Source organism: Crinia signifera, chromosome 4, assembly GCF_055691185.1.
Source record: "Crinia signifera chromosome 4, ASM5569118v1, whole genome shotgun sequence".
NCBI lineage: Eukaryota > Metazoa > Chordata > Amphibia > Anura > Myobatrachidae > Crinia > Crinia signifera.
Window position 1 is genome coordinate 80,667,169 of NC_139220.1, and position 24,084 is coordinate 80,691,252.

Consider the following 24,084-nt stretch of genomic DNA (forward strand, 5'->3'; position numbering starts at 1 on the left):
GATACCACCACACAAGGAATATAGCCATTCCTCATGTCATTTTAGGTGGGGGGAAATAAAAAAAAAAAAATTGCAAGTGAGCCTCTGTATGACTGAAATCTACAAATGTAACAATTAAAATTGTTTAACCGCTAGCTCTAATTTACATACTGTACACTTGTCACTTTTCAATTGAAAGTGTTGAATCTCTGTAAAATGGTCTCGATTTTAAACGCTCTATTGCTTGTAGCGAATAGTCAAACACTGCTTTGCTCAGTAAGCATGAGACAAATGTCAAGAAACATTAAAAAAAAAAAAAAACACATACGTATTCAGTGCATCACACAAATTTTAACAAATCAGCTCTTCAATAAAAAAAGTAGTGTTTTAAAACACTGAAAATAATATAATGTGGCACAGAGTGAATTATCAGAAAAGTAAATACCAGGTTAGCATGCCAAGCAAGACTAAAAAAATAAATATAATAAAATTGAAGATTTATATTTTGAAAATGATTTATTCATTTGAACAGCTAGCCATAAACATTTGTCATTTATTACAGAAATGAAATTGAAAGCAGGCAAAAAGTCTGTAATCTGTGCTTTAATGACGTTGCAAAAGGAATGATATTCAAGTAGCTGTTCAAACTGGGATAATTCATCCCAACAGTATTACGAGACAACCACACAGAACATTTCACAGGTATTACATAGTGTGCAGGTGTGTGTTGACTACCAGCAAACAGTCCATTTAAGCAAACTGCATACAAATATTTGCACACAACAGAAAATGACTGAAAAACATGAAACCGATATGAAGCTTTTCAGTATGATTTAAGAATCTAACAATCTTGTTATATGGAATTCACATAGACAATATTTTAGTGTCGTTCAGCTTGTTTTCACACCATTGTTAACTGAATTTAACTTTCAAAGCAATTTCAGCTAGATTTAAGAACTGCCTCAATACCTACCACCAATGAGATGGGTATTAAATGAACAAGAACAATTTCACAATTCTTATAATAACTCAGCTTGAGCCCAGGTCAGCCTGTGGTTTTCCATTAGCTGGTACTTCTGAAAGTCCATGTCTACTTTGTACACAGACACTGACATTTGTGATCATGGTACAATACATACATATATGCCACTGGATCAGTGCAGGGATCCTAGAAAACAGTGGTTTGCACTGGTGCAGGATTAGTCACAGTAGCGCCAGCAAATAATTTGTGGCAAGAGAATAATCCAACTGTACACACACTGCTTAGGAGTATAACCATAGTTACATTCTATGTAATCCATTATTAAATACATGGAAATGGTATAGAAGCATTTGTACAGGTACCAGTTTACATGCATCTTTGGATTCACAGTAAATTTGTTAGCAGCAAATAATTTGTGCCAGTCAAATTCCCTCTATCCATAATGCACCGGAAGTGCAAATACTTGCTCTGTATGGCACATATTCAGTTTAACACATTTTTAAACTTACACAACATATTGCATATTAATTCACATACTTCTGCTTGAAATATTAACTATTCCTTTTTACACGCCATGCGGAGTAGCATGGGAGGATAGCACATATATGATAACAACACATTGTTGCCCTTCTTCCATTCACTATAAAAAAGAAAAAGAAACCCCCCAAAAAAAAAAAAAATCAAAAAAGAAAAAAAATCGACATTTTAACCAGTAGTTGGAGGAAAGAACAGCCTCTATACTTTCAAGCATATAATAAGGCAACAGGTATTACAGGTGGATGTATCGAGGTTACACCAGAACTCCATGGTGCTGATTAAAGTATTGGAGTTAGGGTTAACGCTTTATGTACTTTATACACTCTTCCCGTTGAATATTCGGCAATAAAAACCAAAAGAAAAATATATTCGTAAACTGATGCTTAGTGTATGGATTATATTTATATGTACAATGGCTTCGCACGGTGCAGTAAGGCAGAAAGTATGCCTACTGGCATCTCTTCACCATTCCAAATGCTCAACAAATATAGAATAATGACACATCACATGTAATAGTGAACTCAAATGAACAGATGTAGTCACAATTTTAGTTCCCATGGAATACAAGCAATTACAACCACTTCTCCAGTAATGGCTTTGTGTAAGTCAGTTGCAGACTGAAATAGTACAGAATGGATGGTTTTGAAGCAGTGTCAGCTACCATGAAATAGGAGGTTGGTCAATAAGTAAGACATTAAGGCAACAAAAATTCCATTGCAGTTTACATGTCCTTGTTTGATGTATTAGAAAGACTCTACGAACACTATATTTACAAACAAAAAAACACTTCACAAACATTGATGCAATAATACATAGAGGTGCCCAGGTTTAAGATGAGGAGCCAAGAACCTGACTTTCCACCATACAGAAGGAATGTCTGTGAATTTGTCATAAAAGGAGAGCATACACCTTTGGTTCAAATAAACTAACAGCATCTATAATACAACATCAAATGGAGATGGATGACAAATTAGCTGCAAGTAGCCTCTTTAATGTAGAATACTGGCTCTATATGGAGAGTAATTTACTGCTGGGAGACAGGAACTGTACAACATCCTTGGCCTGGTGGTCTCCCCGACACCAATAGCTACGGAATTGGTCTCTGACATTTTTACAGAGAAAAATGAATCATAGTTGCGTATTGTTCTCCATTGAAGTGTTCTGATTAAAAACAGGATTAATTTCTCAAAAAGGAAAACATTTCCACAAACCATGAAAATACAGAGCAGTTCAGGAGAAATTGGGCAATCCTAAAAGAGCACCGACTGCACCAAAATAGCCCTGGAAAAGTAAAATACAAGGATTAGCCCCCAACAGGTAACACGTTAGAAAGAGCACACAAGAAGCAAATAAAACTAAGACCCTTCTTCTACAAAAAAGCTATGGGACAATTTTGAACTGATCATGCTGACGGTATGTAACTGATCATACCACTATAAGAAACAAGTATTAAAGCAACATTTTTCATGATTAGTATTTAATTAAAGCAGAACACGGTAAATATTTCTTTCAGCAGTGTCAGTTTTATTATCCTTGTGTGAATTAAATGCATAGGGATGGTAGTTACAGTATATCCCCCATAGAGACAATAAAGGAATTATTCAAATGTTTTTTGGGGGGGGGCACACACACATCAGAGCAATTTAATTGATCCTCTGATTGGGTGCCCATTACTTTTTGAACTCCCAAATAACTAGCTGTGGTTTAGCTGCAAATAGTGACTAATTCCGTATGAAATCCTGTTTAGTGCAACCAAACTTACATTTAGGCACCTAAACCACAGAGTAATCACACATTTCTTCTTGCTGACTCTAGCGACAGTAGAAATCCCTCTCGTGGTTGTCCAAATAGGTGCCCAAATGAAACAACAATGTACATTTTCAATTTGGCGCCACCTAGTGGTAGTCACATGTGAAAACAATTGAATCGTCTCTTGCTGTGTTACCTGCTTTTGCTATATAAAATAACCAATACTATTTATTTCATGGTGGTTGAATGGAGATCATTCATATGATCAGATATCAAGTTACACAACTATCTTCCTCCACGTTCTTTATATATTAAAAGAAAAAAATCTAAATGAAAGTGTTTTTTTACTAGCAAGTTCAGTTATTGTTTTACATGTAAATTGTAGTAATAAATAATCACACCTGTTCAAAATTGATAAAACTACTACAACTACAGCTTTGCTTAGCTATGCACTATTCAAGAGTTGTTTCAGCTGGTGGAACAGTCTACTTATACCACTTTTACACCAAAATGGTCATGTCGCACCCAGGTTTTGGACTCCGCCCCAACCAAGATGCGACCCGGCAGTTGTCCCCTTTTCACCCATTTGCATGGTCCTGGACTCCGGGTATGCCCCGTGTCCAAGCCTGATCATTTGCAGTGTTAGATACCCAGGTAACAGGATATTTGTTTGGCCCCATTTACACCAAGCGGCAGCCCCAACCCAAAGTGGAGCAGCAATAACCCGGGTCGAGGCTCTGGTGTAAAAGGGGGTAGTAGAGAACAACATTATGCTCAAGGTTCCAGGCCCAAACATGGAGCCTAATTTAGGCCTGATCACAGGACAAATTTGTTCTCCGAATGGGCAAAACCATGTGCACTGCAGGTGGGGCTGATATCACATGTGCAGAGAGATCGATTTGGGTGATATTTTGTTTCTGCGCAGGTAAGTTTTTCTGTAAAAAGGTAAATATTGTCTGCTTTATTTTTTCACTGCAATTTAGATTTCAGTTTGAACACACCTCACTCAAATCTAACGCTCTCTGCACATGTTACATCTTTTGCAGTGCACATGGTTTTGCCCATTCTGAGAACAAATTTGTCCTGATATCAGATCTGAATTACGCCAATGGTCTGCAGCTTTTCTGGTTTGGCCAGCTTTTGCCTATAGTTTATTCTAGAACACTATGTCTTTGCCTTCAGCCGAGGCATATAGATCTGAAAAGTGTTCTGGTGAATACAATAAGTTCAGCCTACATGGCTGAGGCTATACATTTTAATACTACTGAAGTGCAGATGTAAAAATAGCAACAAAAAATAAAATAAAAAAATATGGGAAACAATATCAATAGCATTAGTTAAAAGGGACTTCCATAGTTATATGCAATTTTTTCTATGTCCATTTTCAAGCTGTGTAAACTGCAATATTGAAATAATTTAAACCTCAGTGATCATATTCAGCAATGGTTCATATTCCAGTTTTCAAGTACCACCAAGTTCATGCTTTGTGGAATTCTTTAATAATGTACGGGTGAGTAAATCTATTGCTAGGTCAGTAATTATTCTAGCTGTTTCCAGACAGAAAACCTCAAAAGATGACATGTTGGGGATAGTAAAAGTTTGGTACTTTCTCATCTTTGCGGCCACCGCTTACGTACTGCTGCTAAGCATCATTGCCCCTTCGTGGGCTCGCTTCGCTCGCCACGCTTCAGGCTCGGTGGCTCGCTCCACTTCACTCGCCACAACTTTACTAAAGATAATAGATTGTGGCGTGGACACAGGAGGGTGGTGTGAAAGTACCTTTAGTTGTCGGAGACAGGTGGCCAGTCCTCAGCAATTGCTTTCAGAATAGCGGCTAAATGTAACTGGCATAGCGGTGGCCGTAAAGATGAGGAAGTACCAAATGTTTAGATTGAGAATTACTTATGTAAACCTTCTTTTCATTTGTGTGAAAACTACTATTAAAGCATATACAAAAGTTATGTGTTAGTGTACAGGTGCAATAAAAATGTATTACCCACCTCATGTTCCAGAAAAAGTGCTTTCAACTGACCATTTGACCAGTAATCCAAGGCATATGCAAGCAACTTCATAGAAAGGGTATTCACACGGAGAAAATTGCCAACAAAAATAACTCTGTTTATTTTCTGGAAGATAAAAACAACAAGCCATAAATTTACAGTACAACAGGACAAAGAATGGGTAGACTGACTTCATCACAAACATTTGTTTGGTGATGGTAAAACCAAAATAACTAAACTAATACAAACAGAAGGCATTTATTTGGTACAATTTTAAATATAATTAGGTTTACAAAGACACAAAATAGAAATATTTTTCATTATTCTACTTAATCTCAGAGATATGGCAAAAGTATTCTTTATTTGGTTAGTAATTATGCACTCTCTCTCTCTACATAATGGGGAATTAAAGAGACAAAACCCAAGGATTTTAGGGTTTAAGTCACCTTTTCTACATTTTCTATTTTATAAGTGAAATTTCAACTATTATGCTGGGTAGAAACAAGCAGATATAGATTGTTAATACAGCAGATAAACGATATTTAGTTTGTAGCACCAACTGCATGATTGTGTGCACACAGTAAATCTGAAAAATTATTTTCACAGATACACTTATAATTTTATACTGTCTACACACAAACAAACTATCACACGTTATGTTGCCTGCAGGAACCACTGAAAATGACACAATGAATGGGCAATGGTTCTTCTGGCAAAACATACTGTGCGGCCGATTCGTAAGTGCGAGTGTGCTTACCAAAATTGATTGGTCCGTCATCCAGGTGTGTACCCCATATTAAAAAGTAACACATTTTAAGTAAATAACCCTAAAAGAGGTTCAAATGTTTCCTTCTTTAATACAGAGTGCTAATCTGGATGATGTTAGACCCAGTATCTCCTGGCTCTGCAGGGTTACCACAGTAATTACCTCATGCTGTGCAGAATTCCAACAATTGTTACATAAACCTGAAGTACAATTTAGTCAAAGTTCTGCATTCTTAATACAATAATTTTATATAGTGGCAGCTTAGGATAAATGCTTTGGAAGGTCTGTCCACCCCAAAACTGTTGGGAAAAACATTGACATGCTATTTAGAAGTGTGGTTTGTAAGACACGGTGTACATTTGTAGAAAACAGCCAGAGAATAGGAACAAACTAACTCTTATGCACTAAACGTAAAGGTACAATACAAAGTTTGACTAAATAGGGTAACTGTAAATGTAATTTTGTGCTTTCGGACAAAGCCGGATATACTATTTTCTGCAAATGTAGTCATTTTTTCATTAGAAGTACTTTGAAAAAGTGTGTAATGTGAACAAAGTGAATGCACATTACCCTTCATTTCAGTACTATAGTAAAAACAACATATTTAACTTGTCCTTATATAATAATAATAATAATAATAATAATAATAATAATAATAATAATGCACTACACTTCTAAAGCAAATATTTTATTCTTCAAATACTTTCTTCTTGATCTGTATACATCTCTTACAGCCTTCATAGCCCTGTACAATGCTGCTTGATCCATATGTAACAAGGCAGCACTATAAAGAAGCCGAAGGACGTAAGAATTTGGATAGTCGTCCTTTGCGCCTATGGTTGCCCACGCCGATGATCCTGCAACTCTACCAAAACTGTTGGTGGCCAAGTCTGATCAGATCTGGCCATATAACTCCAGGACTAGCTTCACTGCTGCCTGCCTCCATGCATAGAAGAAGTACGCACACATACAAGTGTTCTGAGGAAACACTTTTTATTACACCCAAAAATGTTACATTTGAATAGCTTTACTATCTGGTGTTCCCCTTGAGCTACACATGCGCTGAAGGAAAGCAAGTTTGCACTGATGATCCTGAATGCCATGTCCCTATTGTGTATTAGGTTCAGTTCATGTGACAGAATCAGCATATTCAGATCAATGTAATACAATAAACATACTGCAGAATGTGTTCAAAAGCATCATTTAAAACAGTTCTACAGAACACAAATACGTTATAATGTACTTTTCTACCTCCATGTGAATGTTACACATATTAACAGATTTCCAAAGTACCCTTACAAAAGTAATTGAGGACTGTGAAATCAGAATACCGGTTCACAAATAAAGCATTCTCATTTTCTTTCCCTTTTCTAAAACTAGATCTTACCTCGTTGACAGCACACATTCGTGCTATTGAGCCAATGTTATTGGTTATTGTTACCAATGTAGCACGAGCCAGATCTTCTTTACTAACCGATTCCCGCTTATCTTTATAGATCATGTTGCCAAAACTAAGGGGGAAAAAACCAAGAGAGATCTCGAATTATATTATATATAGATATATCTCTATCTATCAAACAGGAAAACATGGTTGCATAAAGCCATGGGTCTCATTTATTCAAATGGGGTAATGTGCTACAAATAATAACTTACACCCTGATCTGTACAGCCACTTACAAAATGAAAGCCAACCTACGGAATGCTATCAGAAACAGTCCATAATCAAAATAGTATTTCAGGGGTTATGGTATAAAACCTCTACAGTGTCCAGGTCTACAATCATATGGTCGAACATGAATGGTCGACAGGGTCAAAAGGTCGACATCAAAAAGGTCAACATGATTTTTTATGTTTTTAGGAAGTCTATGTCGACATGGACACTGTCTAATTGTACCGCGGCTCCTCGGGCTCACTGCGCTCGGCACACTATTTTATTCTCCCTCCATGCCCTAGTGGCTAGCAGGGCATAAAATACCAGCACATGTCGGCTGAAGATATAGTAAAAAAATGCACCCTTTTGACCCGGTCGAACATATGACTGTCTATCATGAGTCAGTGATCTATGATCAGTCCAGATACCATTTCAGGTTGGTTACAAACCCGAGCTAGCTGGTTTAAACCTCCAATGTTATTAGTCGATCTATATATTTTCAAATGTAGGGCCAGATGTAATAGCCTCCGGAGTTCAGTGGCCGTGCGGGATGCTGAACGAACTCTGAGGGTTTTTTTTTTTTTTTTTAATGGGCGACCATTTACAAGGCACTGTTTTGTCCTGTAAATGATCGCCCCTTCATTTAATTGTTGAGGATGTAAAATAATTCATATAATACAGCATTAAAAAGATGTTTAAACAATGTTTTTATAATACATAGCAAGTTTTCACAGTATTAATAATCAAGGATCTAGTTTTTTCGGTACTTGTTTCCTAGCATGGCACCACCGATTTAAATTGTATTGATTGCGGCCGCAAAAATTGCGTCGATCGCATCGCATGCGATGGACGCGATTTTTGCATTGGAATCAATGTAAAATGGTCCCTGAGACCCAATTCTACATTGATTTTAATGTAAAAAGCCCCCAAACCCCCCATTTTCATTGCAAACCCCCCCTCATGGGTGAAATGGACCTACATTGTTAACGTGACCCCACTATTGATGCCAACCCGAAGCGTGGCGAGCGCAGCGAGCCCGCGGTACGCGTCCTCCGACCTTTTCATACCCCCACTATCCACGTCGACGTGGAGTTGATATTATAAAGTGACCGAAGCGTGGCGAGCCCCGCGAGGGGACGCGCATAACTTCACAGGTATACGCGTCCGCTCACCACACTTTATAAAATCAACTCCACGCCGATGTGGATAGTGGGGGTATGAAAGGGTCGGAGGACACGTACCGCCGCGCTTCGGGTTGGCATCAATAGTGGGGTGGCGTTAACAATGGGGGGCCATTAAGCATACTTAATACCCATGAGAGGGCATATACAATGAGAAATTGGCCATATTGGCCCATTTCCATTGTTCCCGTATGTAAACTCGCGTTGATCGCGTTGCATGCCATTATAATGGCATGCGATCGACCCGATCAATGAGATTTCAACTTTAAAACTCATTTTACATTGTTCTCTGAGAGAAAATCGCGTTGATCGCATCGCGTGCCATTATAATGGCACGCGATGGACGCGATCAACGCAATTTTCTCTTTACCGGCAATTAAAGCTGGTAATTGACAGAAAATCGTGTCCATCGCATTACTTAAGTACCTTAACTTAAGGCATGTGATCAACCCCGACGGGCGCCGTGCTAGGAAACAAGTACCGTTTTTTCTATTAAGACTGCTTTTTCAACAAACCTGTTACAAATAAAAAATAAAACATGATGATCACAGAAGAGATTCCCTTTAAGTTACCTTGATGCTACCGCCCACCCAGGAAGACCAAATCTCTCATAGTCGCCTCCATATATGTCCCGTACTAGTTTATCTGCATTGGTGCTGTCGCCAGAAGATGCCATTTCCAGAGCCTCGTCAAAACTTTCACATCCGGTCAGTAAACTGCAGAGACCGAGAAAGGTTCCACCACCGAGACTGCGAAGGCAGAATTGGAACACGATTAACTTATTTGTTCACTAGTCTTGTAAGTTCTATAACTTTCTCACTTAATCGTATCGGTGTAGTTATTATGAACAATCTTATTTTATCGCTAATCAGAAGTTAAATGCTCAATACCTTGTACCACAGACTCTTTTATAACTGTCCTTGGAATGGACTGCGAGAATGCTGACTCCAGAACCAATGTTTACAACTAACAAGGGATAAGGGTCATCCAGATTAAAGGGAATTTTCTGGCACTGCTCAGGGTGTGAAGCGTTTTCAAAATAGTAGCACTCAGCTTGTCCATTAAAACTAAGAGAATCGATGTACAACAAGCCTTTGACAAGAGAATCCAGTTCATCCACTTTGTGTAGCTGTAGGTTTCCAATCTACATCGAAATAAACAAAAAAAGTCAGTTTGTGCTGATGCTTCTTGAAACATGCAAGAAAGCCATTTGTGAAAGTAGCAGCAGTTAAATGCTATAATAACAGGTAAGTAAAGTCTAGACATTTTGGTGGAGCACATATTAAATACTACAATATGCTTTTCTTTCACGTCATGTAAAAGAGAATGACCTACCGTTCTAAACTCTTCCTCAAATTTATATGCACCCCCGCCTGTGGCACACAGGACTGTGTGTATGGTTGAGAAATTTTTATCCCTGGCCATGTGAATGAATCTTGGTAGGTCGTGGGTTGGAAATCGAATGAAGTGCAAGTTTCCTCTTCGGCCAAAGAGAGTTAAGTCTTTCAACTCCAAATGGACATCCCTAATGCCCGTGGAACCATAGGCTACATTGGAAGTCAGATATTTACGGATACTCTTCAAGCTTTCTACTTCCTCCTGCTCTTCCTCTGCTGTGATGTCAATGGGTTCAAAGTAAGACAGCTTCACTAAGGTTCCACCAATGTCCATTCCAAACCAAGGGAAAGCTAAGGAAATAAAATCCACATTTATAAATGTTAAGACTTTTGTTTCTTACACCAAATGTTACTTGCCACTGCAAACTTAACTATGCTCAGCCTCTTATGTATATGATCTGGTTAATAACATATACATAAATGAATACATTATGTATTGTAGATTATTAGCATTTTATTGTGTTTAACAAATGTTATGTCAGCGTGTTGAATCTTGAATTGAGAGAAGTAGGTAATGCAGGTTAAACGTGCTGTAAACTAATTTCTACCACAGGCGTGAGGGTGTGGGTCATTGGGTCGACCCATCAAAGGTCGTCTACCCCCCCCCCCCCCCCCCCCCCCCCCTCAAAAGTCTACACACAATATACCCCATAATGACAATGTGAAAAAAGTTTCTGGGAGATTTATTTAAATTATTAAAAAATAAAAACCCCAAGAAAAAAAAGTCACATGTACATAAGTAGTCACAGCCTTTGCCATAAAGCTAAAAAACGAGCTGAGGTGCTTCTGGTTTCCACTGATTGTCCTTGATGTTCCTACAGCTTAATTGGAGTCCACCTACAGGTAAAGTCAATTGATTGGACATGATGTGGAAAGGCACACATTTGTTTATATACAGTAAGTCCTCACACCTGACAGTGCATGTCAATGCACAAACTAAGCATGAAGTCAAAGGAATTGTCTTTGTAAAGGCCCATACACACTTGAAGATTATCTTTCCAATCTGGCTGGTTGGAATGAAAATCTGGAATTTTTGGGAACAAAATTACAACCAGCCAGATTGGAAAGACAATCTTCTAGTGTCTTAAAATATCTGCTGCTTTGAATGTCCCAAATGAATACAGTGGCCTCCCTCACCCGTAAATTAGGATTGCAGCCACATGTGTGATGTTCAGTTCATGTGACAGAAACAGTATTTTTAGATAAAGGTCTCACAGAAAACCCAAAATTACAAAAACAACCTACAAGTGCACATATGCCCACGAAGTAACTGTGGTATGTAAATAATGTTAAGTACTTAAAAGATTAGGTAAAAACCACAACATTTGGTGGAAAATATTTTACAGTTCTAATAAATAGCTAAAACCATCAGTTTCCTCTACAACAGGGATTCTCAAACTATTTTGCTCTGGGACCCCATCAGAGAAACCAGCAAGTTACTACAGAATGGATAATACCTGTGTGGGCAGCAGACTGCACATGCACAGTAGCATTGCAGAGGCACAAAACAAGTAAATTGACTGCTAATGCGACAGGGAGGCAGTGGATGCTTACTTATTGAATAATCCACTGTTTCCCATCAGGTCCCTGCTGCTGCTTTCCAGAACTGCCCCTCCTGGTGCCATGGGTGACCCCTCGCCATACTTAAGGTGGCCATATACACGCAGATTTATCTTCAGATCTGGCTGGTTGGAACAAAAACATGGTTATGGATGAGAGCAAATGACAGTTGACCATTTGCTAGGAAATGCTGGAAAACTGACAAACTGTCACTCATCCATAACCATGTTTTTGTTTCAACCAGCCAGATCTGAAGTTAAATCGTACTAGTGTATGGGCACCTTTACAAGAGGTTCTTTCCAGACATGCATATTTAAAACAAGCTCCTCTGAGTCTAACTGTGTTCTGCGGAATTCATCTGTTATGCTGTGTACACACGGTACAATCCAGCATGAGATTTTGACTATATAGTCAAAGACGCATGCAGATCGTACAGGTTTTTTACCTTGCGATCCCGATGCGCGCTCACGGGACAGCACAAATTGAAACCCAGATAGACAGGGCAGCATTGACTATATAGTGCAAATCGAATGTAGATAGCAAGAATTGTATGTAGATAGTACAGAGTTAGCAAAGATTGTATAGTAGTCGAAAAGCAAAGGAATCTAACCATGTGTACACACCATAAGTTTCAGAAGCTCCAGGACCCGACAGTGCCCAAGCTGCCAGCCATGTGACCCCTTTTGATATCTGAATGTAGATGAGGGATCTAGGAGTGCAGCCTGCTGGTGGTAGATGCAGCTGGGTGGGACAGGAGAGGCCTAGCTGCCTGAGGATAACTCAGGTATATAAACCAGTGATCCAAGGAGTCTCAAGTAACATACAATTCTACTGATTTTTCAGACTCTTTGGATCTCTGGCTGAGAAATCAGAGGATTAATTAGCCTGACAGACAGCAAAATGGAGTCACAACACCATGCTGATATGTAAAAGACAAATAGCATACCAACTTATCAGTACTCTGATAAAGCAAATTACTATGTGGCTTAAAACAATCCTGACTAGAAAAATGCCCCTACAGCGTGCAGGACCAGTGAAGAACACTGGCCCTGACTGATCGCTCAGCACACATCGCTGTATGCTAAACTATCTTGCTGAGCAATCTAGCAACACTCAGCCACATCTCCCTGTGTGTAGGCCCCCATGAGTATAAATCGTAGCAGTGGTCACCTTTACACCACACAAGGATTACATAAAATAACCAAATTCAAATATTAAAACAGATTAGTAAAATATGAGAAAGTTACGGATTATACTTACGATAATTCCTTTTCTTCGGAGTACTTCATGGCAGCCATACAATGGGTTCATCCCTTTCTCCCCTTACAATTAGACAGGTAGTTTTTCCCTAGGACACGCCCCCTTCTTCCACCAGTACATAGCCAGCACCTTCCCCCATGACTCCAGTCTTTTGACTCGTCTCCGCCACCGATCCTAGGGAAAAACACAAACACGGGGGGGATGATAATACAGGCTGCCATGAAGTACTCCGAAGAAAAGGAATTATCGTAAGTATAATCCGTAACTTTCTTCTTCTTACTTCATGGCAGCCATACAATGGGATATACCAAAGCAGTAGGGTGGGCTACAATACCTTAAATCAAGGCCTGATGTAGAACTCTGCTCCCAAAAGATTCTTCAGCTACATCCAATGCATAATGTTTTGCAAAGGTATGTATGGACGACCATGTCGCAGCTTGGCATATGTCTTTGACCGAGACGTTAGCCTCTCTTGCCCAGGAAGTTGCCATTGCCCTAGCCGAGTGTGCCTTTATACCTTCTGGAACTTGTCGGCCAACTTTCTTGTAGGTGAAACAAATAACTTCTTTGAGCCACCTTGAGATAGTTTGTTTTGAAGGTGCAAATCCTTTCTTTGCTCCTTGTGGAATCACAAACAACGATCTCGTTTTCCTGAAGCTTGCTGTACGATCCAAATAAATTTTGATTATTCTCACCATATCCAGTGTATGAAGATCTTTTTCTCTTCTAGTGGTTGGATTTGGAAAAAAACAAGGCAAAACAATATCTTGACTCATATGAAAAGATGAGACTACCTTCGGAAAAAAATGAAGGTTTGGTTCTTAGGACTACTTTGTCCGGAAATAACTTGAGGTAGGGTTCACAACATAGTAACGCATGTAACTCCCCTACACGTCTTGCCGACGTAATAGCGACCATAAACGCTACCTTCCACGTAAGAAATTTTAGCCCAGCTCTCTCACATGGTTCAAATGGGTTTGCCATGAGACCGTTTAGTACCAGATTGAGGTCCCACTGAGGAATCACTGGTCTAACCCTTGGACGGATTCTTCTGGCTGCTTGAAAAAATCTTTTTATCAGTCCTTGGTCTGCTAACTTCTTATCCAGTAGAACACTAAGGGCTGAAACTTGTACCTTCAGAGTTGCTATGGATAGGCCCTTATTAAACCCTTCACAGAGGAACTGTAGAACATGCGCCAGTCTAGCCTTGGGAAAAGGAAATCTATGTTCAGACCATCCCGCGAAGATCCTCCAGATTCTATAATATATATCAGAGGAAACTTTCTTCCTTGCTTGAAGCAGCATGTCTACTACAACTGCTGACAGGCCTTTATCTGTCAGTTGCTTCCTTTCAAATTCCATGCCGCTAAATGAAGTTTCTGTGGGTCCTGGCACATTACTGGGCCCTGCATCAGAAGATCCTGTGACACTGGAAGAAACCATGGCTCTGCCACCGCCATGCCCTCTGCCATTGGGAACCAGGCCCTCCTGGGCCAATATGGGAGAATAACTATCGCCCGAACTCTCTCCGACCTGATCTTCCACAGCACTTTGTGTATGAGTGGGAAGGGTGGGAAGATGTATACCAGGGAGAACTGCCATCTTTGGGACAGGGCGTCCACGCCTTCCGATCCTCGTGCCGGGTTTCTGGAGAAGAATCGTTGAACCTTCGTATTCTCTGGCGTCGCCATCAGATCTATTTGTGGCTGGCCGAATCTGCGAACGATTTGTCTGAAGACTGAGTCCTTCAGCTCCCATTCTCCCGGCAGAATTTGAGTCCTGCTTAGGAAGTCTGCCAGCTGATTTTCTTCCCCTGGCACGTGTAATGCCGAGATGGATCGGAGATGTTTCTCTGCCCAGCCCATGATCAACCGGATCTCTTCTAGCAGTGGGCGACTCCTTGTCCCCCCTTGCTTGTTGATATAAGCGACTGTCGCTACATTGTCTGAGAAGACTCTTAGGTGGGATTTTCCTATTTCGCCTGAGAAGAACTTCATGGCCATGAAAACTGCTCGAAGCTCCCTGTGGTTGGATGATAGATCCGATTCTTGGACGGACCAGATACCCTGGGTAGTTTTGCCTGAGCAATGCGCTCCCCATCCTGTGACGCTTGCGTCTGTTGTCAGCACTACATACTGTGGGCTTGAAAGAGACATTCTTCTGACCGCCATGTACCTGCTTTGCCACCACTGAAGTGACGACACCACTGATTGAGGGAGTGTGATGTAGCGTACCAGAGAAACTTGGCTTCTGGTATAGGGTAGGAGATGCCACTGTAGTGACCTCATATGCCACCTGGCCCATGGTACCACCTCCACTGTTGAAGACATCATCCCTAAGAGACTTATTACTAGTCTCAGCGGAACCTTCCGATTCCTTTGGATTACCTCTACCAGCTCTTGAATCTTCTCGCATCTCTGGCCGGACAGGGTGACCTCGAACCGTACTGTGTCCACGATGACGCCTAGGTATTGGATGGTCTGTGTAGGACACAGATGGCTCTTGTTCCAATTGATCAGCCATCCGTGATCTTGTAGGAACTGGACTACTATTTCTGTATCTCGGACGGCTTCTGCTTTTGACTTTGCTGAGATAAGTAGATCGTCCAAATAAGCCCATATTTCTATGTTCTTCCTCCTTAAGCACTCTATCATGACTACGAGTACTTTTGTAAATACCCTCGGTGAGGATGTGAGACCAAAGGGAAGGCAGGTAAACTGAAGATGTTTTCCTTTGACGCAGAACCTGAGAAATTTTCTGTCTGGTATATAGATAGGGACATGGAAATAAGCGTCTCTTAGGTCTATAGAGACCATGTAGTCTTCCCTTCTCAGACCCATAAGGATAGTCTTGGCTGTTTCCATGTGGAACTTGCGTTTCCAGATTCTGGCGTTTAGATCTCTTAGATCCAAGATTGTTCTGAAACCTCCAGAACTTTTTGTTACCACGAACAAACGGGAGTAGAACCCTAGGCCCTGCTCCGCCTCTGGGACCGGCTCCACGGCCCCCGAATCCGCCAGATCTCTTATGCTCAGGGCCAATGCTTCCTGCTCCGCCCTTAAAATTGGAATCCTTGAAACTAAAAATTTTTCCCTTCTGGGTTTTGAAATGAACTCTAGGCGATATCCCATGGACACCACTTCTAGAACCCAGGTGTCTTGTACCGTTTGTTCCCACATGTGGGCAAACTGCAGCAATCTTCCGGCCACCTGTAAATTGTCCACGGGACACAACTTGTCACTGTTTCTTATCCCCTCTTTTGACAGTCTGCCGAAAGAAGGCTCTGGAAATACCTGAGGTATATCTCTCCCGAAAAGGCCTCCCGGGCCTATAGGCCCTGGCTTGTCTGAAGCTTTGTCTGGGGAAATAATTGAAACCTCTTCCCCTTTTATCTTGGGGGAGTCTCACTGACTTCCCACCCGACATCCTCTCTATCATCTGGTCGAGTTTGCTGCCGAAAAGGAATTCCCCTTCGAACGGCAGGGTTGCCAGTTTATTTTTAGAGTGGGTGTCTGCTGCCCAAGACTTGAGCCACAGGGCTCTCCTTGCCACCACTCCAGAGGTCAACGCCTTCGCTGAGTAATCCAGCACGTCTAGGGATGCCTCACATATATAATCAACGGTAAGTTGGATTTGTGCCAGACTGCTGATCATTTGCTCTCTAGCCACCCGTTCTTGTAGGTCCTCTTGTAAAGAGGCGCACCATATCCTAAGGGCTCTAGCCAAGGAGGCAATAGCCACTCCTGATTTGATAGATGTGGCGCTAGAGATGTGCAGCCTTTTTAAAGCGCTCTCCATACGCTTCTCCATAGCATCCTTAAGAGATGCCCTGTCCTCAAGAGGAATCGTAGTTTTGGTGGTGACTTTGGACACTGCAGCATCAATTTTGGGGATACTACACCACTTTAGAAATTCTGCATCCTCTATGGGGTACATCTTCTCTGTCCTTTTCACAGGCCCAATCCGTTTGTCCGCATTGGACCACTCCTTAATTAGGATCTCCTTAACCACCTTGTGCACGGGAAAACACCTCCCCTTTCTCGACCTGTCCTCAAACAGAGCGTCATACTCGGTTCTCACTGGTTGTTTATAGTTTAGTGTTTTATACAGTTCTTTAAGAACCACCTCCACTAGCTCTAAATTAAAGGACCGTTCCTCTTCCACTAGTTCACCGGCTTCTGTGCCGTCATCCCCATCATCCTCATCATCATCATCAATATCCGCAGCCGCAGGCAAATCACATTCTACATCCAGACTGGTCTGTGACCTGGACCTCTTCCCATGATATTCTTTCTTGGAGACAAAGTTATCTTTCATCCAGGCCATAAGCTCACTAATCTGGGAAACAGTCCCAATACTGGTATCAGCTCCCTTGTCACAGCTGCGGCACAAGGAATTCTCTCCAGTGAAAATCTTATCACAACCAATACATGTCTTTCTAACATGTTTCTTCTTGGCCAATTTCTTCTTAGTCCCATATATAAAAACTCAGTCCTCTGAGAGGACCTACCTGGGCAGCAACGTAGAAAGTTTTTGAGAGGCTTCCTCCTCCATTTCTCTGGTACCACAGGGCTTGCAAACAGCACAGCTAGCACGAGGAAGCGCCTGTAACACCGACCAGGCGCATTAAGAAGGCTACTTCCGCCTTACGGCAGCGTCAGGCAGCGTGCGCGTCATCCCGACGCTTGGAAGGCACGCCCGCCTGACTTCCTGCCCCGTGGACCGCAAGGTTGCGTCACAGTACTGCGCGGGGACAGCGTGTTTGGGTCAGAGCAGCGCGCCTGAACGCCTGATGACCCGCACACCGGGAGCCCAGCACGCGCCGCACAGACGCTTCTATCTGCCGGCGGGGATTTAAGTAGGAGAAAACCTCCGGCTCCCTCCGCTTACCAGTACACGCAAGCGAGGTACATGCCGCCGGCCAGACCTCCTAATGGGAAAGGCACCGCCACCCCAACGCTGCCCAGGACTGGCAGCGTAACGCCTACCAGTAGGTAAGAAATAAAATAAAATAAAACCTGTACTACACTGTCTATCTGTCTAGGAGACAGGAAAAAGACTGGAGTTATGGGGGAAGGTGCTGGCTATGTACTGGTGGAAGAAGGGGGCGTGTCCTAGGGAAAAACTACCTGTCTAATTGTAAGGGGAGAAAGGGATGAACCCATTGTATGGCTGCCATGAAGTAAGAAGAAGAAATAATATTTCCCCATTGAAACAAGTAAAGAGGAAGGGGTTCGTTGTGACACTTCTCTAAGTTATCTTGTGACATTCATGGCATTTAAAAATTTCCCTAAATTACACAATGAAGTAGTTTTGCATTCTAATTATGAATTGCACAAGAGCATGCAGTGTATAAAATATTATGTCATGTCATATAAAAGCAAGACAATAAGCAAATAATTATTTATAGTCGCAAAGGTCTCTGAACTATTGAACCATGGCTTCATCATTGTATTTGGTGCAGTAAATGACTCAATGTTTTGTCCTGTTATTTGGAGGATATATTTATAAGCTGTCAAATACCGCTTTCAGATAAAACTCCCAGCTTAAACCCCACTCGGACCCTGGACACAGGACCTGGGTCCAAGCTGGGGTTCACGTCTGGGTTATGGAGCCAGGTTGGCTAAAGGGGCATGTCCTGCACAGGGTGTTGGAGGGGCGAACACAGTACCCCGCTCCTCTGTCAGCACGCACAATATATAATAATATCATGTGTAGTCATTGTGAAGGGAACATTTTTGGGAACAATAACAGCTCAGAAAAGAAGCTAAAGGCAGAGCATAGCAGTGAGACAACAATGTTCAAGGGGTTCTGTTTACTTAGTGTTCATTGTAGCACCCTGCATATTTCAAAACCCTAGCAGTTCCTCTTCCCTACTTGGGGTGCTTCGATTCCAGAGGAGGAAATGTTCATGCTACAGTATTCAATGACATTCTTATTATGTTCACACATTGCATATAATTGGGTTGCTATCCAAATGTCCATTTGGATAGCAACCCAATTATATGCAATGTGTGAATATAAAGTTAGTGTTCATTCTAGCATCCGCTATCTTTGAAAACCCATGCAGTTCCTCTTCCCTGCCTGGGGTGTCGCTGTCTGCTGTAGTGCTTCTAGCATAGTGTGGCCTGTATATCAGCACTGATATGCAAACCAGACCTTTGCTAGAAACAGCCCAGCAGACAGCGACACCCCAGGCAGGGAGCAGGAACTTCATGGGTTTTCAAAGATAGCGGGTGCTAGAATGAACACTAAAAGTGATATAAAAACACAACACAGGAGTTATTTACACAAACATTCTATATATAATATATTGCCGGAAGGCTCTTGTAAATAACGGTATTGCCAATCTGAAATGAATAATCCTAGGGCCAGCATTTCTGCATAGGAAATAATTATATCGAGGAAGAATATATCTTCTTTCCCCTGATTTCCTCTAATAATTTGATATACCCCCGGTGTATTATTTCATTCTCTTTGGATAAAGAGGCTTAGTTTTCAGTACAACAAAAGGAGGAATAATAAAAGCACATAGAGACGTCACACGTGCTTTTTTAAACACGCACTTTATTCACTTGTGTAGAATGTTATGTGTTTTTTTTTTTTATATATTTCGCAGTTTTAAAAGTTATTTTGAATAAAACTTAATTTTTTAGGTGTCTTTTTCTTTAATTGCACCACACTCAACTTTTTCTCTTTTTTTCAAGTATCTCATTAATTTGTCTGTGGTAGCACACCCCTGGATCCTAAGAATAAATTCTAGTGATTAATCCATAGAGGGGGTTCTACAAAACCTATATCGGTACTTGTTTCCTAGCACGGCCACAATCGCGGGCATCGTGTGTCTTAACTTTAAGGCACACGATGCCCGCGATTTCCTTTGAAAAAAGCACAACTCGGGTACATCGCGTCGGTCGTGTGCCTTAAGAAGGCACACGACGCGACCGACGCGATGCCCACGATTTCCCCATAGGCTTCAATGTTAAAATATTTTAACATTGAAGCCTATGCGCGCCCGACGCGATTCCCCCGATTTCTCCATAGGCTTCAATGTTAAAATATTTAACATTGAAGCCTATGCGATGGACCCGATTTGTCCATAGGCTTCAATGTTAAAATATTTTAACATTGAAACTGAGTCCATTTAACATAGGAAAAAATGGGAAAAGGCCCAATATGGGCCATTTCTATGGCCCCGTCATGTGTGTAAAAAATAATGGCCCACCATTGTGGCCGCCACCCCCACGATTGACACAAACCTGAAGCGTGGCGAGCACAGCGAGCCCGCGTCCTCCGACCTTTTAATTCCCCTACTATCCACATCGGCGTGGAGTTGAGAATAGATTAGTGTGGCGAGTGCAGCGAGCCCGAAGCGTGGCGAGCCCTGCGAGGGGACGCGGATACCTGTCAAGCCGGCGAGGGGCGTCCCTCGCGGCCTTGACAGGTATCCGCGTCCCCTCGCTGCGCTCGCCACACTAATCTATTCTCAACTCCACGCCGACGTGAATAGTAGGGGAATGAAAAGGTTGGAGGACGCGCACCGCCGCCGCTCGCCACGCTTCGGGTTCGCGTCAATCGTGGGGGTGGCGGCCACAATGGGGGGCCATTATTTTTTACACACATGCCGGGGCCATACCCAATGAGAAATGGCCCATATTGGCCCTTTTCCCATTTTTTCCTATGTTAAATGGACTCAGTTTCAATGTTAAAATAATTTAACATTGAACCCTATGGACACGATGGAACCCGATTTCTCCATAGGCTTCAATGTTAAATTATTTTAACATTGAAGCCTATGGAGAAATCAGGTACATCGCGTCGGTCGCGTCGTGTGCGTTTTGGTATGCACCCGACGCGACCGACTCGATTTTTTCCGACATGACCACCACGATAGAAATCGTTGTGGCCGTGCTAGGAAACAAGTACCCCTATATCTGAATATTATCACTGCCAGTCTTGTGCAATTGATCCCTGTACCAAAGAAGCCACAAACCAGAAAGTAAAGTGAAAAATGACAAATGCAGTGATGTCCTACTATGTACACACACACAAAAATAAAAAAAGATTGGCATGTGCAGTAAACCCTGAAGCTAACTGAATCTGCCACAGAGGCTGTGAGTGCAATCAATTATATCCTGCATAACAAAATATACCTTAGATACTGATTACATTCAACAGAACAAATAGGACACAAACCGTACCAGTTTTGTTGTAACTATGGGGTCGATTCAATTCTCACCACTGTGAGTCGCAGTGGGAGGGAGCTCCTGGCGCTATTCTAATCAGCATGCTGCTACTAGAAGTCAGAGAATGCCGTACTCACAGGTGTTTAGTTGCAAGTTACCTGCATTTTCCAACTTAAGATCCACCCTAATGCAGTTTTCACCACCCTAGTTTTGTCAGATTTCTGCCTACACCCCTCCAAGCAATAGTCGGAGTTAGCAGTGAGCTGATTAGTATAGCGCAATTCACTGTGCACTGTTATAAATTAACCCCAATGTTTCAAACAAAATGAAGACTTGGCTACTATATAAATAATATAGATACTACATATATTATCTGATCAGAGTCAACCTAGTGAGGTGGAAACAGCGAGTGTAGGGGGGTGAGTTGAATACTGGCCTGCAGCTGTGATGCCGAGCAATAGGCACTGCTCACCATGGGGCATTGAATATACCCCAGAGTCACAGTGCGCATTTGCAGTAGGCCAATTCCAAGTGTTAAAAAGAAATGTCTGAAATAGGCCTTCGTAGCCTATGGGTTACAGATTGGGAATGTAGTTCTGGCAGGGTCCCCAGGAACCCTGCACTGGAAGTGGCCACTGCGCAGTGTGTTCGGGCTGTCCATGCTTTGTGGCCATTATTCTGATTCAATCGCAAAAGCAAATTCCTTTTCAAATGGACAAAACCATGTGCACTGCAGGTGCGGCAGATGTAACATGTGCACAGAGAGAGTTACATTTGGGTGAGGTTTTACTTCAAAGTGAGATCTATATTGCAGTGTAAAAATAAAGCAGACAGTATTTTCCCTGCACAGAAACAAAATAACACCCAAATGTAACGGGTGTGGTATAGGGGTCCGACAGTCGGGATCCTGACAGTCATTATCCCGACTGGCCGGACCCAGACAGCATGGCGAGCACAACAAAGTCCCTTGCGGGTTTGCTGTGCTCGCCATACTGCAGGCACAGTGGCTCGCTATGCGAGCCACCTATTCTATTCTCCCACTATGGGGGTCGTGGACCCCCACGAGGGAAAATAGCAGACAGCCGTAGGGAAACCGGCTGTCAGTGTTTTGACAGTCGGGATCCCGAGTGTCGGGACCCCCTCCGGCACCCAATCTAACTCTCTCTGCACGTTACATCTGCAGTGCACATGGTTTTGTCCATTTGAGAAGGAATTTGCCTTTGCGAGTGAATCAGAATAAGAGCCTGTGTCCTTGTAGGAGCCGATTACTGCATGAACACGACACGATTGCAATGCACCTTTAGGCAGTAACATCGCATTGAATAAGCAATCCATGATAAACAGTCCCCTAAGTGAGAAGCCTAGCATCACCTCTTTGCACAGCTCTACATTGCCTGTACTTACATATATGGGATACGGTCAGAATCCCAGCGGTCAAAATACTGACCGCTACAATCCCTACATATTCTCCCTCTTAGTGTGCCAAGCATAGCGAGGCAACGGCACGCAGTGTGGCAAGCCCGCAAGGGGCTGTGTTGCGCTTGCCCCCCTGTTGGGATTATGGCAGTCGAGGATTCCATATCGGACTAACATATACTGATTTTGTAACATACACAGGATAAAAAAAAAAACACTCCAAGAAATGGAAACATGTTTCCCAGATTTTCTTCAAAGAACTACAAGTAAAACAATTCACCAAACCTCTGGATAATAGACATTATCCGCAACCTGTGCTTCTGCAGATATGGAGAACATGCACGGTTAGAATTCCTGTAAGATTTGAGTAACACTAATTTACATGGATTTTTTTTTATTTTATTGTGCATCAATTTTAATACAGTAGTTAATTGTTGTACCTTATAGCCAAGCATTCATTATACACAACTGTTCTGTGGCAAAGATTTATAAGCAGAATACAAACATAAGACTTTGGTAATACATCACACTGTACAGATGACACATGTACTAGGGAGTAGACTTAAAACTCACATGGTTTCTTTGCATCCTTGATCTTCATGACGGTGCCCGGAAGCTGCAGCCTCTCTACCCTGCGGAAGAAAGGTGCTCAATAATAACCAATAATGAATGAAAGGGGTCGCCCAGACAAGCAGCCATACACATATAACTACCTGCCTGCAAGCTGTCAACCCCCATTCATCAACAATGCCCGTACCCCGCCCATCATCACCCGACACACAACAACATCCTCTCCCAACAACGTCATTGCGCCACGCCTCGCAATGCTCGCCGGGAATTGTAGTTTCTAGGTGTATAACTGCGCCCAGTCTCATCGACTGTCGTACTGGCGGAAATGGCGGCGGACTACAAATCCCTGCGAGCAAAGCGCGTCTCGCTTACCTGCTGTGGTAAAATGTTTCTGTGGTTCCTGGTGCGGAGCTGACGATTCGCCTGTGTCGGTAGTTATTGTCCGTTACAGTATGCGAGGGAGTGAGGGCGCCGATCCGCGATGTACAGTGGAATCCGTGCGCTCATATCCGTGGACGCAGCAAATTCAAGGGCTCGTATCAAGCTGATGGTGACTGTGTAAGAAACAAGCTCACGCCAGGGCGACGTCAGCCAATCAGCAGAGTATACAGAGAGGCAGCCAATAAGAAAATGCGGACATGTGGGATGACTGGCGGTGACGCAGCTGTGTAATATATGGTGTATGGATACAGGATAGGGGCAGGGCAGGCACACAGCTGGCGTCAAGGAGGGGCAGTAGCCGGCCGCCACACCAATAATAACCAATAGGTTGGCGGGTAGGGCATGCAGGTAAATGAATGGTGGCTATATTAAGTGGTTTGTATAAATATTTCGTCCAGCAGTTAATATG

General features: G+C 42.2%; 1 protein-coding gene across 3 annotated transcripts; it reads right to left on the reverse strand.

Moving 5' to 3' along the window:
* Positions 1-567: 567 nt before the first annotated feature.
* On the reverse strand, positions 568-24,084 carry PANK3 (pantothenate kinase 3). Of its 3 annotated transcripts, none has more exons than XM_083181892.1 (8): positions 23,607-24,084; positions 23,238-23,296; positions 10,181-10,533; positions 9,736-9,989; positions 9,418-9,594; positions 7,401-7,524; positions 5,248-5,373; positions 568-2,779 (listed from the first exon to the last, which is right to left on the reverse strand). In XM_083181892.1, exons 2-8 carry the CDS (start codon positions 23,263-23,265, stop codon positions 2,729-2,731), a joined length of 1,113 nt encoding a protein of 370 aa, XP_083038018.1. In that variant the 5' UTR covers positions 23,266-23,296; positions 23,607-24,084; the 3' UTR covers positions 568-2,728. The 3 variants fall into 3 exon arrangements, with proteins under 3 accessions (XP_083038018.1, XP_083038019.1, XP_083038017.1); XM_083181893.1 differs by lacking the exon at positions 23,607-24,084 and adding an exon at positions 23,378-23,471; XM_083181891.1 differs by lacking the exon at positions 23,607-24,084 and adding an exon at positions 23,382-23,468.

What these genes read in the sequence shown, in the direction of transcription:
- PANK3 (XM_083181892.1), bottom strand. Translation starts at nt 23,265, where the DNA reads ATGAAGATCAAGGATGCAAAGAAACCAT. An exon ending in TTGAGGAAGAGTTTAGAACG is followed by an intron (nt 9,990 to 10,180) that starts GTAGGTCATTCT and finishes ATTTCGATGTAG; the next exon opens with ATTGGAAACCTACAGCTACA. An exon ending in GAATGTGTGCTGTCAACGAG is followed by an intron (nt 5,374 to 7,400) that starts GTAAGATCTAGT and finishes TTTATCTTCCAG; the next exon opens with AAAATAAACAGAGTTATTTT.